The following is a 17796-nucleotide window of genomic DNA, read 5'->3' on the forward strand; positions in this document are numbered from 1 at the left end:
CGATACCGTAATTGATTTTTCTTTTTGAAGGAACGGAAATAGCAAATGGAGGAGTGGTTGTTCTAGCCGTAGGTAAGAAAATAGTTAGTATTTGGACATTTAATATTAATGGTGACGCTTTCCAGTCTCAATAAGTAGCGAGAATTATTTGATTAACGTTTAAATCCATTACAATGCTGGTCCACTTATAGAACCGGCCTGTGCGTGGTTCTATAACCGGATGGTTCAATAACCGAGCACTTCATCCAAGCGCCATCTGCCGTCGATTCTGTCTATACGTAAAACCCTATTGAACACTAAATACAGTTTATTTGTCTCAACATAGAAATAATGATAATATTGACTGATAAATTATGACAAATAAAAATTACGGCCAAAGTCATAGTCATTTTAAAATAAGAAAATAACAATAAATTTAGAAGTCAAACATAAAAAAATCATTTCTAAAGGTGATCTCTAATTCCCCTTGATCAAGCTAACAAAACAGGATCTTGAATATTTGAAGAAATAGCCGCGTTAGAATACTTTAACAACATGTTTTTAATTGTTTCTTCTGAAAGCGAAAGAGTAAATGCTATTGGTGGGGGAAAGGGAGGTGGAATGTCAACATTCATTTTTATAGAAATAGCATCCTGCTCGTTTAATGTTGACAAATCAAAAGTCTCGTTAATTTCATTAAAAGTTTCTTCCTCTTGAGCCGCAATTATTTCTGGATGAGCAAAAAATTAAACGTGGTTAAGCGCAAAGCATAAAAAACACCAAAAAGAAATTTCTGGCGTAATTTTCAAAGATATTTCAAAATTCTGTCCATCCTCCTTCCTTATCGAATACAGCTTGAAGACGCCGGGGCATGCTATCAACCAATTTTTCCAGATATTAATTTTGGGGTGATCCAATATTTATGATCGATGAATTTAAATACATAACCTTAACACTTTTTTAAAATTAAAAATCAGAAAGATGAAGAATACTTCTTTATCTTTCTGCAAGAAAAAAATAACCGTCGTACGACCAATCTAAGTATTTAAAAAAAAACCTCTCGCGAGACACCGTTAGGCCGTTAGGCGCGGGTTAAAACGCCTTTTTTGGACCGGGGTGATCCAATACCTGTGGTGGGTACTGTATACTAACTAATTTTATGTCTGCTACTCGTAAATTGAAAAAAAAACTATCGGTATCGGCTATTTCATCGATCGATAGTTTTCCGGTTATCGATCGATGACAATTTTAAAATGTATCGGCCGATAATCGGGAAATTTTAAAAAACTATCTACGATGACGTTTTCATCGAATATTGGAACGATAGTCCCAATCCTGGATATTCCGCTTTTAAATAGCAACTGAAGACGAATGAAATGGGAAAATTAAAAACTAAAACTAAATCGGGCAGAATTCCATAAGCCGCCATGCAAGAACTGTTACTAGTTCCATGGTAGAAGAGGGGATAGTATGTTCACGCACTAGAAATTTTCCACAAGTCTCGATCCCAGGTTGCCACGATGAATGGTAGTGACACCAAGCGGATTTTCTCCAGAACTATGTCTGAACACGTTTTTTTTTCTAAGTCCTTGCGAAAGAAAAAAAATTAGATTTTGTTTTAAAAAATGTGAAAAAACTCGGATTTTTTACAGAATCTAGGTATTCCATAAATTTCGCTTTAAAAATATAGAAAAAAAGGAAAATAAACAAAAAATATTAGTTCTGGTTTGAATCAACGCCGTCTCACATGGGAACTCGTCGCTTGTCCAACTGGGCTATCAATTGCTTACAAATCTTCAATAAAAGCTATTCATAACCCCTATTAGGAAGCACAATTCAAGAAAACACGATTCGGTAACGCTACGCTTGGCGGCAGCACCATACATCGTGGCAAAGGACTTTGAAAAAAGCCTGAAAAACCGAGGATCTAGCCTTCTGGGAAATGTCTAGTGCGTGAACATACCATCCCCTCTTCTACCATGCTGGTTCGTGTCAAATCGATTTTTCACAATTTCATCGAACTGGCAACTTCGGACGTTAGACGACTCTATATAGGCTAGGCGGTTGTCATTTATATAAAGATGATTGAATTTTAAATTGACACTATGCACTTACTCTCCTATAATCAATTAAAATTCAACCAACAGCGTGCCAATTAGAATTACTGTTTATTATTCTACAATAGGCTTGCCATGACAATACGCGTTAACTGTGATTTAAATTCACTTAAAAGCCGATGATTTGAAATCGATTAATGCCCTCATCATCATAAAGATAAACGTGTGAATCTATCAATAAAATCAGAAAGCAAATTGAGATGTAACCGAAGGGAGGCCGTTGCACCATTTTTCGATAAAATCAAGCGTTTCGTGAAGTTGGCGATTGTCCGGCCAACGTTTAACTGCCACAAGAAAACGGTTCCAATCTTCTCGGTTTGTTTCTTTGCCTTGGGCCGGGAATTTGACCGGCTGTTTCAGCACCGGATAGCCCGTCAGAACGCACGGAGTAGCAGGCGGATCGGACGACCTCTTCCAGTTGACAAGACAGGCTTCGTAAACTCCACGCTCATCCAGTGGCAATTGCTATAATTATTTATAAAACATTCCTGACATATTTTCGTCCCGCGTAATATAAGAAACCTCGAAACGAACCTGTTCGATGTGCTGATCAAGTGAGACGGCCAATACCCACTCTTTTGCTATCTCTTTAAGTAGACCGCTCACGCACGGCTTGACAGGTATGCAGAGTGTGTCGTAAGGGACGTCCGTCTGTTCGAAATCCGCATTATCCAGCAAGGTAGCATCGGCACTGTCGCCGTTCTCTTCAATCATATCAGCGATATCCAAATAGCGATTGAGCAGAACAAACGCCAAATTGTCCCAGCCTACGGCCTGTTTTAAAAAAAAATGTCAAGATATTCAAAACGTCTCATGTATATATAGTAAATTGATAGACACCTTGGCGTTGGTTCCGGCCTCGTAAAAGGCTCGGTCAGCCGGAATGAGATCCGCATAGCGGAGCAATGAAATGCTAGCTTTGGTGGCGACGACTTCAAGCCCTCCGACATTTTGACACACGTTGCTGATCACCATGTAATGGAAGAGTCGTAAGAAGCGCTCGAATTCCATGTTGATGGTCGGTGATGTCACTTCCTTCACCTGTTTGGAAAATAAAATTTAAATAAACAAAAAAAAAAAAAAAAAACATTTCGTAGATGGTTTTGTTTAAATTTTTTAAATACCAGACTGTGAAAAATGTTTCGTAAACCAATCAGCGATTTAATGTCGTTTTTATCTTCGAGTAAAATTTCAGTTGCAAGATGTCGGTAGATATTCAAATTTTGGGGTTTGGCCGGTGCCCCGTACTTGATGAATAATTCCAGGGCGACTGAGCTGCGTTGCTGCTTGATTAGTTCGGTGGAATAGATGGCCACATACCTATACAAAAACGAGCAATGAATTTGTTGTCAAAAAAATATCCTATTGGAAATCAATCAATTCGTCGTTAACTTGTTTAGTAATTCAGGTCCATGTTTCTGGGCTTTCTGAAGAACTTGATCCCATTGTCCCTGACTGGCCAGCATTTCCAGGGCCCCGCCCAAATCGACATCGGCCAGTTGATCGGCTTTTCCTTCCGAGCGCAGCCATTCACGGTATGCCGTTTCAACGCGAGGATAGTAGTCCGGCTCGAGTTCCTGGGCGATTTTCCGCGCTCGTGTCCAGTCTCGAGCCTCCATCAGAATGTCGACGGCGTCGCGGACGCTGTCGACGCTTAGATAGAGTTGGGCGGCAGCTGCCGGCTGGCCAATCTCTTTCAATTGACGGGCCGCATTACGCACTAGGACCACGGCCTTGTCTTCATCCAGGAACTTGACAGCCAACTCTGATGCCTTGTTCCAAAGAGCAATCAGTTTCCCAGGCTCGTTGACCATCGCTATAGTAATCTGTGGCCAGAAATAGTGATGTCATTTCAATCAAAATTAGAATTCATTAATTAAGCTAATAATTACTACCTTGAAGTAGCAATCGACGGCGCGAGAGAATTCGCCTTGTTGCTCCCAGTCACGAGCCTGGGTCATCAGACTAACTGCGTTGACACCCTGGGTCTTGGTGACGTAATGGTCGTATTCGTCCTGCAGGGCGGCCAGACGATTGGGTAAATATTCTTTGGCCACCCGCAGAGCATCTTGCCACCTTCCTCTCTCCTTGTAGCCCTGCAATAAGAGAAGCGGCTGCTGGGCTCGTAAAATTAAAGTTTCGTATTGCTGGAAATCGCCAGCCTCCAGTGAGGCCTGAGCCCTTGAAATCAGGATCTGATTCAGCGCTTCCGGGTCGTGTTGTTCGGCTAATTGTTCGGCTGCCAACCAATCTCCTCGACTTAAATGCATGTCAATAGCTTCCCGAACCGCTCCCGCCTGGTTTCAATATTTGATTTTCAATTATTTCCCAACTATAAGCAACAGATTTATTTAAATTAAAACCTTGACAAAAGCTTCTTCCGCTTCCTTCCAGTGATCGGAAGCTTGCAAGTGGACAGCCAATTGGCGTTGAACTGCTTTCAGTTTATGCGGCGCTACAGTTTGCGCCATGCTCACGGCAAATTCAAACTAATTCATTTGAATTCAAATGGAAAATAATAATTATTTATTGAATTTTAGAGGTTGCTGACGTGCATTTTATACCATTTCTTGGTCGCATGCCAAAGCGATGCATTCTTCTGCCATTCCGTGGCGTAATAATAATTTGCCGCCCACTTCCGGACCTACGCTCACAGCCCATTCCAGGGCCAGTGCAGCAGCTTCTTTGGCACTTCCCTTGGCTTGGGCTACCCGGAAGGCATCCTCCCATAGGCCACAATCTCTGTACATGGTTACAGCATCTTTCCAATGATTGGCCTAATAAAAAAAAATGATTTCGACATAACATAGGGCAAATTTCTCATTTGAACATGTCATAATTACCGCGATAAAATGTTTCTCGGCGGATTTCCGGTTTCCATCGGCCTGCAGCTGTCGAGCAATGTCCAAGTGGTAGCGAAACAACTGGTCCGGCTGGTGGTTGCTAATCAGACGGACGAGTTGATCGTAGTTCTTGGTGGAGCGGTACATTTCGACGGCCAAATCGATCAACTGGGCGGCGACGTAGAGTTGCTCGGCATCCCGCAAACGGCCGGCCTTCACCAGCGCCTGACCTTCGTCCGTGAAAAGTCGTTTCATTTCGGCCGCCGGTAACGAATGTTTGGCCGCCTCATACGCCCTGCTCCAATGACCTAATCAATTCATCAAAAGTTATTTCATTATTTTCCCATCATGCTAATACTGTTCTTACCAGCAGAAATGTACATTTGGACGACTTCCATGGGCAGATTGCCTCTGATGAAAAACTTTTCAGCTTTCTCGTAGGCTCGAGTGGTGGCGTAATAGCGGCCGAGCATTTGAAAGTGTTCCGGTTCGACGTTGGATTCGCCGACGACTTCCAAAATATCGGCGGCTTTCTCCCATTGGCGAGCGTCGATGGCCGCCCTGAGGGCTGTCGTCATCTTCCCGGCTTCGATGTAGTGAGCTATGGCTTGTTCCGGTCGATGGGTGGTCATGAGATGATCGCCCCACAACTCTTCCAGCAAGATCACTTCTCCGGGGAAAGAATGGCGGGCTAAATCAATGGCTTTGGCGTAGGAATGACCTTTGCGGTAGAATTCCAGGGCTCTGTCCGCTTTGCCGGTCGCCTGGTAAACCTCGCCCACCTGGACGTACATGTTGCAACGCTGCAAAGCCGTCACCACTTGATGAACCGCCTCCGCGTCGGATAAGAGCTCCTCTCTGTGCAGCATCAGTCTGTTATAATCAATAAAGGAGCTATTGGATTAAGTTGATCGTTCCTCTTATAACCCGAATTATGATTTTTTACTTGGCCGCCTTGGAAGGAAGGCCGGCTTTGAGGCACATGTTGACGGCCGATGGGTAGTCTCCCAATCGCTCATAGACTTCGGCAGCTGCCGATTCCTGATAAGTTGTTTGCAGCCATTGCAGGTAGTCTTGCCTAAATGTCAAAATTTTAAATGAAAAACTGTAATACAAATAACATTTTTCTTTTACATTTCACCTGATTTGATGTCTGTCTGAAAGATTATAAGTCTCCGCTACTCGAAGGGCGTCCTCCCATTGGAGTAATTGGCGGTACATCCGCACAGCGTCATCCGGACTGCCTTGATCGATGTAAATCCGCTCAGCTGTGGCTAAATCTCGTTGGAAAATGGCCATTCGGGCTTGAACCAGTGGCGAGCTGAATCCATCGCCCTCTGGAATAGAATCAGTTAAATCAACTCAAACGAATTTAGAAATGTTAATTTTAAAAAATTTAATTACTGATTGTTTTAGCGACTTCCTCAGAGGCTCGCACCGTTTCCATCAGAAAACGAACTTTGGCGATGTCTCCGAGAGCGGCGAAGCAGCGGCTGGCGATGCGCAATTCGACTGCTTCGAGGCTGATGCGAGCCAAAGTGGCCCAGAGTCCCTTGGCAGAGCCGGGCGAATGGGAATCGAGTCGCTCCAGGTAGGACAGAGCCCGGACCAGATCGCCGTCCTCGATGGCCGTCCCAAATTCAATCAGCTGATCGTCCAGGGCGATTTCGTTGATGATGGTTCCGTCCTGGACGCGGACAACTGTCCTTCCGCCCGCCTCTTTGACAATGTCCAGCACTTCGCCGCGGATGTCGATGGTCTGGACCTTGTCGCTGCTCTCGGCGTGATACCAAACGTGGAGCAAGGATGGACTTTGGGCGACGATGACGTCACTGCCCGTCACCCACTCCACAAAGAGACACGAACTGAGCAAGAGCGTTTTGGTCGAGGTGGCCAGATCGACCATGTAGAGCCGCAATTTCTGATCGCGAAACAGCAACTTTCGGCCCGTCTCGTTCATTTCAAGCCAATCGATTTTCGATTCGTGCGAGATGTGACCCAACGAATGGCCGGTCACCAAATCACCTTCAAAAATTGAATTAACATTTCATTGATAAAAAGAAGTTTTTTGTGTGAGGCAGGAATTACTGATGCCGATAGTTTTCAAGTCCAGTAGATAAGCCAATCGTTTCACGTTATCCCCCTCTTTACGGTGGCGCTCGTTTATGCGGACGCTGATCAGATGCGGATTCATAAATTCCATCCTAAGAAATTTCAATTGTAAATAATAATTATTGACAAAATCATTGGAAATGAGAGAAACCTCAAACGTTCCAAAATGGCGTTGACACCGTATTCTATCAGCGTGAGTTCACCCCGTGAGAAAACCATGCAGGCGTGCGGAGTGTCAAAATGGAATTTCGTTTTATTTCCATCCTGCAACGGGGAGAAGAAGAAAAAGAATGTCAAAGGAATTTCCGGAATATTTCTTAATTTTCATTCCGTAAACCTGAACGACTTCCGGTTCCTTCCACGACACTTCGCTAACGAGTCCTCGTTTCAAGTCGGCGACGATAAGCGTCCGATCAGTACGAGCCACGGCGTAATTTTCTCTGCCCATGATTCTAACCTGAAATAGTATACTTTATGATGATAATGCGTAACGTTTTCGAATTAAAATCTTATTGATACCGTTTCGATTTCCAGGCCGGGATGCGTGCGGATGACTACCGGATGGAAAAAAGGAACACCTTCTTCCGGTACGGATTTGATGACTACTTGACTAGATGAAATGTAAATGATCTCCACTCGACCATTCCATAAAGTTCTCCTGCGTGCGTCGATAATTATTAAACACAATAGTAACAGATTGAAAATGAAAAATGGATTATGAATACTTGGCGACGGTTTCCAAGAGTTCCACTCCGCCGCAAAGAGAAGAGGAGACCAGATAAAGCGAATCGGTTCGCCATGCCAAACACGTCACCGTGTACATGTTTTTGATCTCCTTGATTGCGCTTTCTTCCCATTGTCTCTTCCTCGAATTGAACGACAGGATACGAATCCTTTTGAAACAGGATCAAATTATTGAATTGATTTCTCGAACTCTTATATTTTTATTATATCATGAATGCATACTTATCGAAACTTCCTAGAGCGACCATCTGACCGCATCCGCTTGACACGGCCACAGTAATTTCGTGTTCGTCCTTGACTCGACTGTAATCAAACTGTTGAAGTGGCCTTCCTTCGGCCGAGTAACAAATCAGCTTCTGGTCCGATCCAGATGCTAAAATTAACGGGCCAGCCCACACGAGAGCAGTGGGAGCCACTCCATGAACCACAACTTTTCCCTGTGTGTACACGAGACGGTGATTTTTACAATTAATTTTATCACAAATGATCTGGGTAGTACCTGAGGAAGAGCAGTGCCATCATCTGCCACGTAAAATCGAACAATCGTTCCGTCAGCGTGTCCAGAGATAAAACCGGTTCCCGATTGACTATAGTAAACTAAACAATTGTAGATTTGCAGTTAATTAAAACTTAAAAAATATAGATTCCCTACTTGGAGACTAGTGTTTCGACAAAGGACTCTGTGGCGTAGAGTGTCTGGGATTTGTTGGTTTTGATGTGAGCAGCGCGTACTTTTCCGTCAGTCAACCCGAGAATAATTGGCCCTTGGCTAGGCCAAATTAAGCAGGTAACAGAGCTCGCCTGAGCAAATTTATTACAGATAACTTTTTTATCCCCCCTGCCATCAGCAACCCCAAAACGGCGTGAATGAATATAAATTTTGCCGCGAAATTTAAAAACCACATTTGAATACCAATCATCACCGATTTTGTAGACAAAGACAATTTGATCCGTCTGTCCTATGGCGATTTTGGTAGAGTCGGGAGAAAAAGCTATTCCTTTGATGCTGTAACTTTTCTTGCCGTACTGAACGAGGGACAAAAGAGAGTACAGATTGACCAATTTAAACAAGTCAATTTCTCATATTATTACTAACTTTGGAGTCGGATGGTTTAGTCGAAAATTTGTCTCTCTTCTCTCCATTGGCGTCAAAAAGAAACACGACTCTTTCTGCGGTTGCCACAGCTAATTTCTGGCCATTGACCGACCAACACATACCACACGTTTTGGCGGCGCCATCCTTTTTAGAAGAATCATTTCCTTATTCAACGAATTTATAAAATAATATAAAGGTTTTTTTTTAATCTCACTCACTTGATAAGGTAGAAGAGTCTTTGCTCGACGTATTTGCATTTTTAAGAATCAGTATGTTTAAAACATTTTCCAGAAATGTATCGGATAATTTTTCAGAAAATGAAAAAACGAGTGTTTTGAATCTTTCTTGGTTGCTAGGCAACAAGCCAATCAATAATAGAGGGCGCCGTAAGTAGAACAACCCTGCAAGTAAAGTAAATCGAATTTTAAAAAAATAAAAATTATGGATTTGAAATATTTATTGTGTATTTAAAAATTATTATAATCTTAAATGAATGTAAATGGTTTCCAAATCATCTCATAAAACTTAAATTTCAGATCTGGCAATAGCTTTCCGTTTGAAATTTTTTTTTGGCACACACCTCCCTCTCACGAAGTCAGTTGTAAAAAAGCTTAAGGTCGAACGACGTCCCCCTTCTGCTGCTCTTGCCCCTGGCCCAGCTTCCTTCTTTCTCAATTTCTCAATTAGTTTTATCCTAGCTGCTTAATAATACTGTATCGACAATTTTATTGATATTACAATATGGCTCAAAATATTGATCCAGTCAACGGGTCCAACAATAGTACGGCGATGAAAGATGGGGACGGGCCTGCGTCGGCCACGAAACACCAGTCGACCAGCAAACGGTGAGAAACATACAAAACAGAAAAAAATGGCTTCAGTAGTTAATGTTATAATAACTTTGTACATTTTTGCAGATTGCAGCAAGAGCTTCTTACACTCATGATGTCTGGTGATAAAGGAATCTCTGCTTTCCCAAACGGTGACGAATTTTTTTCATGGATTGGCACAATCATTGGCCCAAAGGGAACGGTAAGTCTTCAGACCATCTTTTGTAGTTTGTAACTTACCTTAATGTCTTTGTGTTTTAGGTTTATGATGGTTTAATATATAAACTTAGCCTCACCTTTCCAAATGGCTACCCTTTTACTGCCCCAACAGTCAAGTTTGTCACTCCTTGCTTCCATCCTAATGTGGACACATATGGTAACATCTGCCTGGACATACTCAAGGACAAATGGTCTGCTCTCTACGATGTCAGGACAATCCTTCTGTCCATTCAAAGCCTGCTTGGAGATCCCAACAATGACAGCCCTCTGAATGGCCAAGCAGCTCAACTATGGTCTGATCAAGTTGCCTACAAGAAATTACTGCTTGAAAAATTTCAAGACATCAAATCCTGAACCCAATCTGAGGTTTTATACCATCATCATCGTTCCATAGCTATAATACAATGTCACTCTTCCAATGTTTACAGAAATTCTTGGTTTCCTAATTTCAAGTCTTTTAATTGTGCTGTAATGGTGCCTGTTCTAAAAAAAGAAAAATAGAAGCAAAATTTTGCATTCCAGATTTTGATGTTGAGTTTCATTGTGCAGGAATTGGATGAGGATTGAGGACTTTTGTTTCATTTCTGATCACCTAAACTACAGCTATTTTTATTTAATTTAGAATATTTGTGCGTAAATTTCAAACATACGTGGTAACGTGGAATATTGTACGACTGATCAGTCAAATTAGAATTTTAGACATTGTACAATCCAAAGTTTAGCTTGAGCTCAGCAATTTTGATATAGAATTTAACATAATTTTTATATTTATAGTTACGACGTTATAAGGCAAAGTTAATGTATCACTTGTATGTGTTCTCAAGCTTGAAGGCCAGCTAAAATAGTTTTAAAAATGCAATTTTTATTGAATGAACGTTTTTCTTATAGCCTAATTCTAAAAAATGAATTTTAGCCTCAGCTTGAATTTCCGAGCTTACCAAACATAGTATAAGTGTGCCGTACCAATGGGTATGCGAATTATTAACGTTGAAAATTTAAATAACGTAATTTTTAAAAATAAAATTTTCAAGGTAACCGCTAGACTCGCTACGCATTTTCTTTAGAATGTGTGTCAACACATCTAGTAGAAATTTAACGCCAGCAGTCCACTCCAGCGACCAGCGTACACTTTAAGAAATTTTGGTAATATTACAATCAATTTGAAGCATTTATGAACTACTCGCGATGAAACAATTTTGGACGTTCAAACAAATTCAATACAGATTTATAAACGTTTATTTCGTTAATTAGCAGATTTTCTGAACGCAATCTTATACTTTTAGTAGTAGCTAACGTAAAAGTCCCACGTCTAAATTTCCGTGCTACAGAAATGGGAAATAACGACGCGTAAAATAAATCGAAAGATCGTCTGCTGTTTAGCTGTTGTGTTATTGCCATTGCTGTAGAACAACGCGGCTACAAGTCCTCACGTTTCGCGCGTAAATCACGATAAAATTTTCATCTTCACAACCGTTTGAAATCGTTAATTCATTATGGATTGCGAAAAAGATGTGCTACGTATTCAGAAGAAGTTGGATAAGATTGTGAAAGAAGAGCTGGTAACATATTTTGCTCATCTAATACGTCACGTTGTGGTTCAAGTTGTACGATATTAACTTGACGTTACAGGGCCAAGATGAAGCGTTGGATTACTTGAAAGCTTTGAAAGATCTACCAATTAATTTGGCTGTTTTAACTAGCACTAGAATTGGTATGACTGTCAATGCTATCCGCAAGAAAAGTGAAAATGATGAAGTCAACAATCTCACCAAAGCGTTAATCAAGAAATGGAAGAAGCTCCTACCTGGTAACTATTAAATTTTTTGTTATACTCCCAAACTGTCGTTACTTTCCTGGTTTGGAAATTTTGACTCAGGATCAGCTAACCCAAAAGAAGGCACAAAAGAGGAGGGGAAAGTATCTGAAAAAACCAAAGAACCACCAAAAGAGACTCCTTCGAAAGAATCATCCAAAGACAAAAAAGGTTCCTCTAGCAGTGTCCAATCTTCATTTCCTGCCCTACCATCAACAACCACAGACTCAGTTAGGCTTAAATGCCGGGAGATGTTGTGTGCTGCAATTAAAGGAGATGGTGTTGCTGTAGATGGTACACACACTTAAATTTATAACTTTGACTTATTCATCAACTGTTGAAAAATAGGTGGAGGTGATCCTGAGTACCTGGCCCAAATGCTGGAGGAATGCATTTACAAAGAGTGTAGAAATACAGACATGAAATACAAGAACCGAGTTAGAAGTCGAGTTTCTAATCTGAAGGACGCCCGAAACCCCAATTTGCGCCTCAATTTTCTCTGTGGTCAAGTTAGCCCTGCTCGTCTTTCGAATATGACTTCTGAAGTGAGTAGCAACTGAGGATGATTACGTTTTATTAGAGATTGGAATATCACAGACGAATGTATACTCAAATGAAATTGTATTCATCATCTAAAATTATTTTAGGAAATGGCTTCTGATGATATGAAGGATATTCGCCAAAAGTTTACTAAAGAAAGCATCAACGATGCTCAGCTGGCCACAGTTCAGGGTACACAAACCGATCTCCTCAAGTGCGGAAAGTGCGGAAAACGCAACTGCACCTACAATCAGGTACAATAATAACCGTTGGTTTTAAAAAATGTTCGTAAAAATTACAACTCGTGTACTTTTTCATTTTTCTCAGATCCAAACACGAAGCGCTGATGAGCCGATGACGACTTTCGTTCTCTGCAACACTTGCGGCAATCGATGGAAGTTCTGCTAAAAACCTTGTGTTGTATACCAATAATGCTAAAATAACAACAAAAATTCAAGTTCGTTACCTACGTTTTGGTTAAGACAATGCCTCCGAATCCTTTTGACTAACCTTTCTTAGCCCATTATTTTCCCCCTCCCCAAAATGCACCTCAGAAGTGGAAAGCAAGTTTTGGATATTTCCCTCTCAGCTCAATAGAGTCCCTTATTTGCATTAATGGCTCTATAGTAAAAACTGACTGAATACAAATTGTAAGACCTGATCATCGAGTTTAGCTGATGTATTAAATTTATCTTTTTCTGTGACCACCATTAACCGTTTAATTAGGTACGAAAACAAACAAAAAATGGGGGAATATCAATTTGTTCCGAGTGCTACCCGTCAGCGACCAAAATTGTAAACGATCAAGAACAGTGCATTAAACTGTCGACTAATATGTAAAAAAATTCTAACCAGAAAATGGGCCAGAAAATATCATGGGAAACAGCGGGGAATGGAAAAAAATGATGTGCACAGCGAGAAGAGCCTTTTCGTGCAACAGAACATAACAGCATAGTCAGAAAAACTTTAGATGTTTGTATATGCCATGCTTTTTGTCAAAAGTTGAACACGAGGCATCTGTCCTTTGGGATAAGACCTCGCTAAATAAAATAAAAAGTGTACGGTATTGCAGATTATTATTTCGAATATTCGTGAGTGTTTAGTGGTGAGTGCTGGACTGCGTTTCGTTCACGTTGAAAAAATGGTTAAAATGGAGGCCGTACTGCTGCCATCGATCAAATAATTTGAGTGGGCGAACAGGCCAATATTTTTGTGACCGTAATGTAGCTGCGTCCATTTGGATACGATCCAGTTTCTCGAAGAGGGGCAAAAGTTTTTGTTCCATCCACTCGGATATCGTGTGAACGTCAAAGATGTTCTTCAGTATGTCCATTGTCTGTTTAGCTACTGCGTTGAGACTGCCCGACAGGTAAGGCAAGTCGCGCAAAAGCTCATCAATACGAGCTGGGCTACTGTAGTTGTGCCGGACGCTGTAATCCGTCAGCCAACCCTTACGCTTTGTAGTCAATATGACATATTCTTCAATCTAGAATTAAAATCGAATGTTAGTATAAATGGTTCTTTCAGTTCTGAATTTTATGGAGTAACTTACTTCTTTTTCGAGCCGGAGGATTCGGGCCGTGCTTTTGAAGAAAGGTGCACCTGGAAAGAAACACATGGTCATCTTTTCGTGCAGGAAACGATCAGATCGACTTATCCGCAGATCAGGAATCTTTTCATATCGCGGAGCCTTTTGGCAAGATAAGGCTTTATAAAGTGATGGCGCCAGTGATTGATTGTAATATCCTATGGGACCGAAAAAGAAGCTGTTGAAATTTGCAATTAACAGATGCAAAAATAAAATGGAATCACCTCTGGATGTAGTCAACAAGTTGACAGCTAAAGAAGGGATGGATGCCGGTAACAATTCGCATAGATTACTGAAGTGGTCGTAACGCTGCCATCCAGTTATGGCTATGCCTCGGAGTCCTTGCCGGAACTTTGGACTCTCCGTCCGTCCAACGTCTAACCAGTTGAGATTGTTCTCCAAATGTCGAGAAATGTCGGGGACTATCAGAGTTTCTCCGAATGCGCCTTTGAATGAGCTGGATATCCAAAACGATGGGAAAACTTGGGCGTATCGATCAAAAACATACGACCCTGCAAATCGATAGACATCTTCTGCGTAGACCTGAATGAATTTAAACATGAGTATTCTCTGCAATTAGTTAACCAAATTATTCTCTGCAATTACCCAAACCATAGGTTCTACTATATCTCCTAATTTGGCATCATCCAGTGTCGCAGCGGTCATGTGTCTCAACATATCGTCCCAAATGATGGGTTTGACTTTATACTTGTTGTTGACGTAGGAGGCCACTCGGTGAACGTGAGATAGGAAAAGATCATCCTTCGGCTTTAGGGAACAGATTGCGCACTCGGCCATGTGAAACACTTCATCACATCCGATATGCAGATACTTGATTCCTTCGTGCATTGACATAATCTGTTCCAAGAGAATGCACACAAAAAAAGAAGAGGGTGAATAATAAATTTAGGAAAGGAGCCAAATGCTCACGTACTTGATCGACGAGATTCTGAATTAATACAAAAGATTCATTTTGTGATGGACACACCGCCTGCGGTACAGCGGGATTTTCTCTCAAATGAGAAAACTGAGGCAACTTGAGGGCATACTCCAAGTGCCCAAAGGTCTGTACGAGTGGTATCACTTCTAATTTGTACGCTTCGGCTACATTCAACAACGATCGAATCTAAAATGACAGCAAGTACGTATTGATTAAGTGACAAAATAAAAGAAATACAAATTATTGCTTTGTTCTTACTTCTGCTCTAGTATAGTGATTAGAAGCCGAAATCGATTTTAAATCTCCTTCATAGGGAAACATGTCTTCATACTCTATGAGAAGTCCTGTGCCTCCGAGTTGCACAATAAGGGGGATGAGTTGTTGCAAATAGTCTATTTTAGGAGGGGCGCCTTTCAGATCAAAGTGAACGAGTCGCCGATCTGGAACGAAGACCGGATTATCCTTTTGAGTAACTGACGCTGAATCTTGAGATAAGTAGACATTTGATGGCAATAATTGACCCACAGGTCTTACAAAACCTTGGGTTTCCACTGCAGATATATCACCTAAAGAAATTTAGTTAAAAGGTCTATTAATACCAGACTAGAAAAAACATATTTGACTATTTATACCTCTAGCAACTGGACTATCAGGTATGTAATTTGGGACTTTCTGGTGATAGTAGATTGGCCCAGAATTAATTATACTTTCCAAATTCTGCGTTGCAAAGGCTTGATAATTCTTGACAGGCTGACCTCCATCTGTGCTTATCACTGAAGATTCGGTGTGAGGAAGGAACTGAACACTATCGGTCCAATCACTGTCTCCATTAGAAGATTGCAGATCACCAGTCTCTTTGCTTGAGGGTGTTTCTGATTTCCCTCTTGATGTGAGAGCATTGCTTGAAACATCATGGTAAAAAGGAGCCTTGACTAGATCCGGATGAAGTTTGAGTGCCACCAACACCATCACTGCACACACCAAAAGCACAGAAACGAACAAACATTTGCACTGCCTCAACGAGAAGAGATTTCGTATTAAACGTGCCATGATCCTTGGTTTTAGTCTGACATCCTTTCGATTTATCTGTGGAATGAAATACAACAAAAGTGATAAGGGATACAGGAAATGGGTAAAACAAAGAGCCAAATTTTGTCCACTTGGACTCTGTTTGTATACTAGTCTATGTGTGTGTATGAATTATGAGCATGCAATGCGGCAATCAAGATCCACTTACCCCACCAAGCAGACCAAAACAATGATTTTAAGCAGGAACAAAATAAAGTTTTTGTTGTAGGCTAAATCTGTTTCTCTCTCTGAAGCTGAAGAGCTACTACATCAAAGAGCCAAAGCCTTCACAGTCTAGGTTCGACATTTAGCGTAAATAAAAGGTCGGAAAAGCTCACAAACAGTAAGTAATTCTGAGACGTGAATCAGAATAATAAACGTCCTTCGAGTATCATTTTCACCGAATCGGATTCTGCGCCCTAACTCAACAAGACGGAAGTTGAGAGGAAAGGGAAACACAGTAGACTCAGAGCTTTTTCGTCTGTACTGTTAGCTAGGGAGCGTTGACACGCAGAGTATTGAAAAGCTACTAGGCTTTCAAAAAGTCAAACCCTCAACAGGACCGGGAAAAATAGAAAACTAAAGAAAATTTGAGCCGCTTGTCCGGTGAATTGTTCTCTTTAGTTTCCTTCCTTTTCATTAGGGAAAGCTTATTTAGAAAAGCATTTTTTATTTTTATTTATTTATGGACCGTGACCAATGTCGTGTCTCATGAAGTGGCTTCAGTCATCCAAAAACAAATTCTTTTGAAGTCTACAATAACACAACAACAAGAAAAGTGGCGCCAATATTGAAAAGGAAATCAGATAAACATTAAACAATTTTCAAACAAAAAATGCCAGCTATCATCATGTTACAAACACAACTTACTGAATGTTTTTCCAAATAAATCGCCCACGTCGAGAAGACGAAGATTCTCACATTCTGTGTTTGTTTACACGTATCTCAGCAGTGAAACTACAAATATTAAATATACAAAAATGTAGGAATTAATTGGAAAATGCTGTTATTTATTTTTTAACATATTTTATATTTACGCAGTCATGGAGTACGACTTGTCGATAGTGTTCGTTTTAATAAAAAAAGGAACAAAGTCGCGTACCCCGTAACTACTCAAAAGTGTGAACGAAGCTTTAAGCAGCACGCAACTACGCATAAATAAATTCTTTAATACGTTTGATGGCGCGCATAGAGGTGGAAAACTAATAAGTGCTAGAGAATGTGTCCCTTTATAGGAACGTTTTCCTTTTTTTCAGCTATATTTAACTGAACTTATTATACCGACTAATAAAGCAGCTGGATTATAAATGCAGACCTATATGTGTCCCCTTTGGCAGTGTTCAGACGTGGTTGCCACCTTAGGAGATTATTACAGAGCAGCTTTTTAAAAAAATACGGAAAAGGAATTTCCTACTACATGCTACAAACACGCTTCGGCTTTTATTCAAATTTTAATGCCTTTTTTATGAAACTCGTCCGACCAGTTTGTACTTTCGGCTGCCCGATAGTGGCCATCAGTTAACCTATAGAATGATAATAAATGACTAAGAGTTCGTCAAGTTTCAATACTTATCAGAACCTTTAAAAAGTGAAAAATGTGAATAAGATAAGCAAATTTCATCCACCGCGATGGAGTTTAACAAGATAAATAAACTATTAGATCAAAGTTGCGCTTTACACGTTGGAATGATCAGTCTAGTGGTCCATTGAACATCGAAATTAACAATCAACGTAGCTCGCCAACTTGACATTGATCAACGGGAATACATTTACGCTATTCAAGGCCGTTAGAATAATGTGATCTGCATCAATCTGTCTACGTCAACCTATAAATGGAGAAAATAATGAAACAAGAAATAATTGAAATGATCTTACTCTCAAATATTTCATGTTGCTGGCAGGTTAAT

The 17796-nt window shown here is 40.8% G+C and overlaps 5 protein-coding genes across 7 annotated transcripts in view; 2 read left to right on the plus strand and 3 right to left on the minus strand.

Moving 5' to 3' along the window:
* The window catches only part of LOC124312357 (collagen alpha-1(I) chain-like), a 1404094-nt gene that overhangs the window by 1353698 nt on the left and 32600 nt on the right, over nt 1-17796 (minus strand). The gene's annotated exons all lie outside the window — the stretch shown is intronic.
* On the minus strand, nt 2132-9262 carry LOC124312270 (intraflagellar transport protein 172 homolog). Its single transcript, XM_046776735.1, has 24 exons — nt 9110-9262; nt 8892-9035; nt 8709-8821; nt 8448-8633; nt 8295-8382; nt 8018-8232; nt 7777-7944; nt 7571-7709; nt 7389-7508; nt 7203-7315; nt 7028-7143; nt 6344-6964; nt 6081-6276; nt 5886-6017; nt 5307-5812; nt 4940-5247; nt 4661-4873; nt 4460-4585; nt 3992-4393; nt 3489-3922; nt 3221-3416; nt 2937-3137; nt 2631-2870; nt 2132-2561 (listed from the first exon to the last, which is right to left on the minus strand). The coding sequence occupies exons 1-24, from the start codon at nt 9146-9148 to the stop codon at nt 2280-2282; spliced, it is 5298 nt and encodes a 1765-aa protein (XP_046632691.1). The 5' UTR covers nt 9149-9262; the 3' UTR covers nt 2132-2279.
* Nucleotides 9486-10461, plus strand: LOC124312481 (ubiquitin-conjugating enzyme E2 C-like). The gene is made up of 3 exons (XM_046777007.1): nt 9486-9736; nt 9809-9923; nt 9983-10461. The coding sequence occupies exons 1-3, from the start codon at nt 9633-9635 to the stop codon at nt 10292-10294; spliced, it is 531 nt and encodes a 176-aa protein (XP_046632963.1). The 5' UTR covers nt 9486-9632; the 3' UTR covers nt 10295-10461.
* On the plus strand, nt 11026-12954 carry LOC124312431 (transcription elongation factor S-II-like). 2 transcript variants are annotated; one of them, XM_046776940.1, is made up of 6 exons: nt 11026-11499; nt 11570-11747; nt 11817-12047; nt 12102-12298; nt 12401-12547; nt 12621-12954. In XM_046776940.1, exons 1-6 carry the CDS (start codon nt 11434-11436, stop codon nt 12699-12701), a joined length of 900 nt encoding a protein of 299 aa, XP_046632896.1. In that variant the 5' UTR covers nt 11026-11433; the 3' UTR covers nt 12702-12954. The 2 variants fall into 2 exon arrangements, with proteins under 2 accessions (XP_046632896.1, XP_046632895.1); XM_046776939.1 differs by having other exon boundaries at nt 11028-11499; nt 11811-12047.
* On the minus strand, nt 12958-17794 carry LOC124312305 (hexosaminidase D-like). 2 transcript variants are annotated; one of them, XM_046776782.1, is made up of 8 exons: nt 17765-17794; nt 15454-15907; nt 15080-15387; nt 14816-15007; nt 14488-14739; nt 14106-14424; nt 13846-14039; nt 12958-13779 (listed from the first exon to the last, which is right to left on the minus strand). In XM_046776782.1, exons 1-8 carry the CDS (start codon nt 17777-17779, stop codon nt 13393-13395), a joined length of 2121 nt encoding a protein of 706 aa, XP_046632738.1. In that variant the 5' UTR covers nt 17780-17794; the 3' UTR covers nt 12958-13392. The 2 variants fall into 2 exon arrangements, with proteins under 2 accessions (XP_046632738.1, XP_046632739.1); XM_046776783.1 differs by lacking the exon at nt 17765-17794 and adding an exon at nt 16059-16565.

The sequence above is a fragment of the Daphnia pulicaria genome, chromosome 8 (genome assembly GCF_021234035.1).
Source record: "Daphnia pulicaria isolate SC F1-1A chromosome 8, SC_F0-13Bv2, whole genome shotgun sequence".
NCBI classification, from domain to species: Eukaryota; Metazoa; Arthropoda; class Branchiopoda; order Diplostraca; family Daphniidae; genus Daphnia; species Daphnia pulicaria.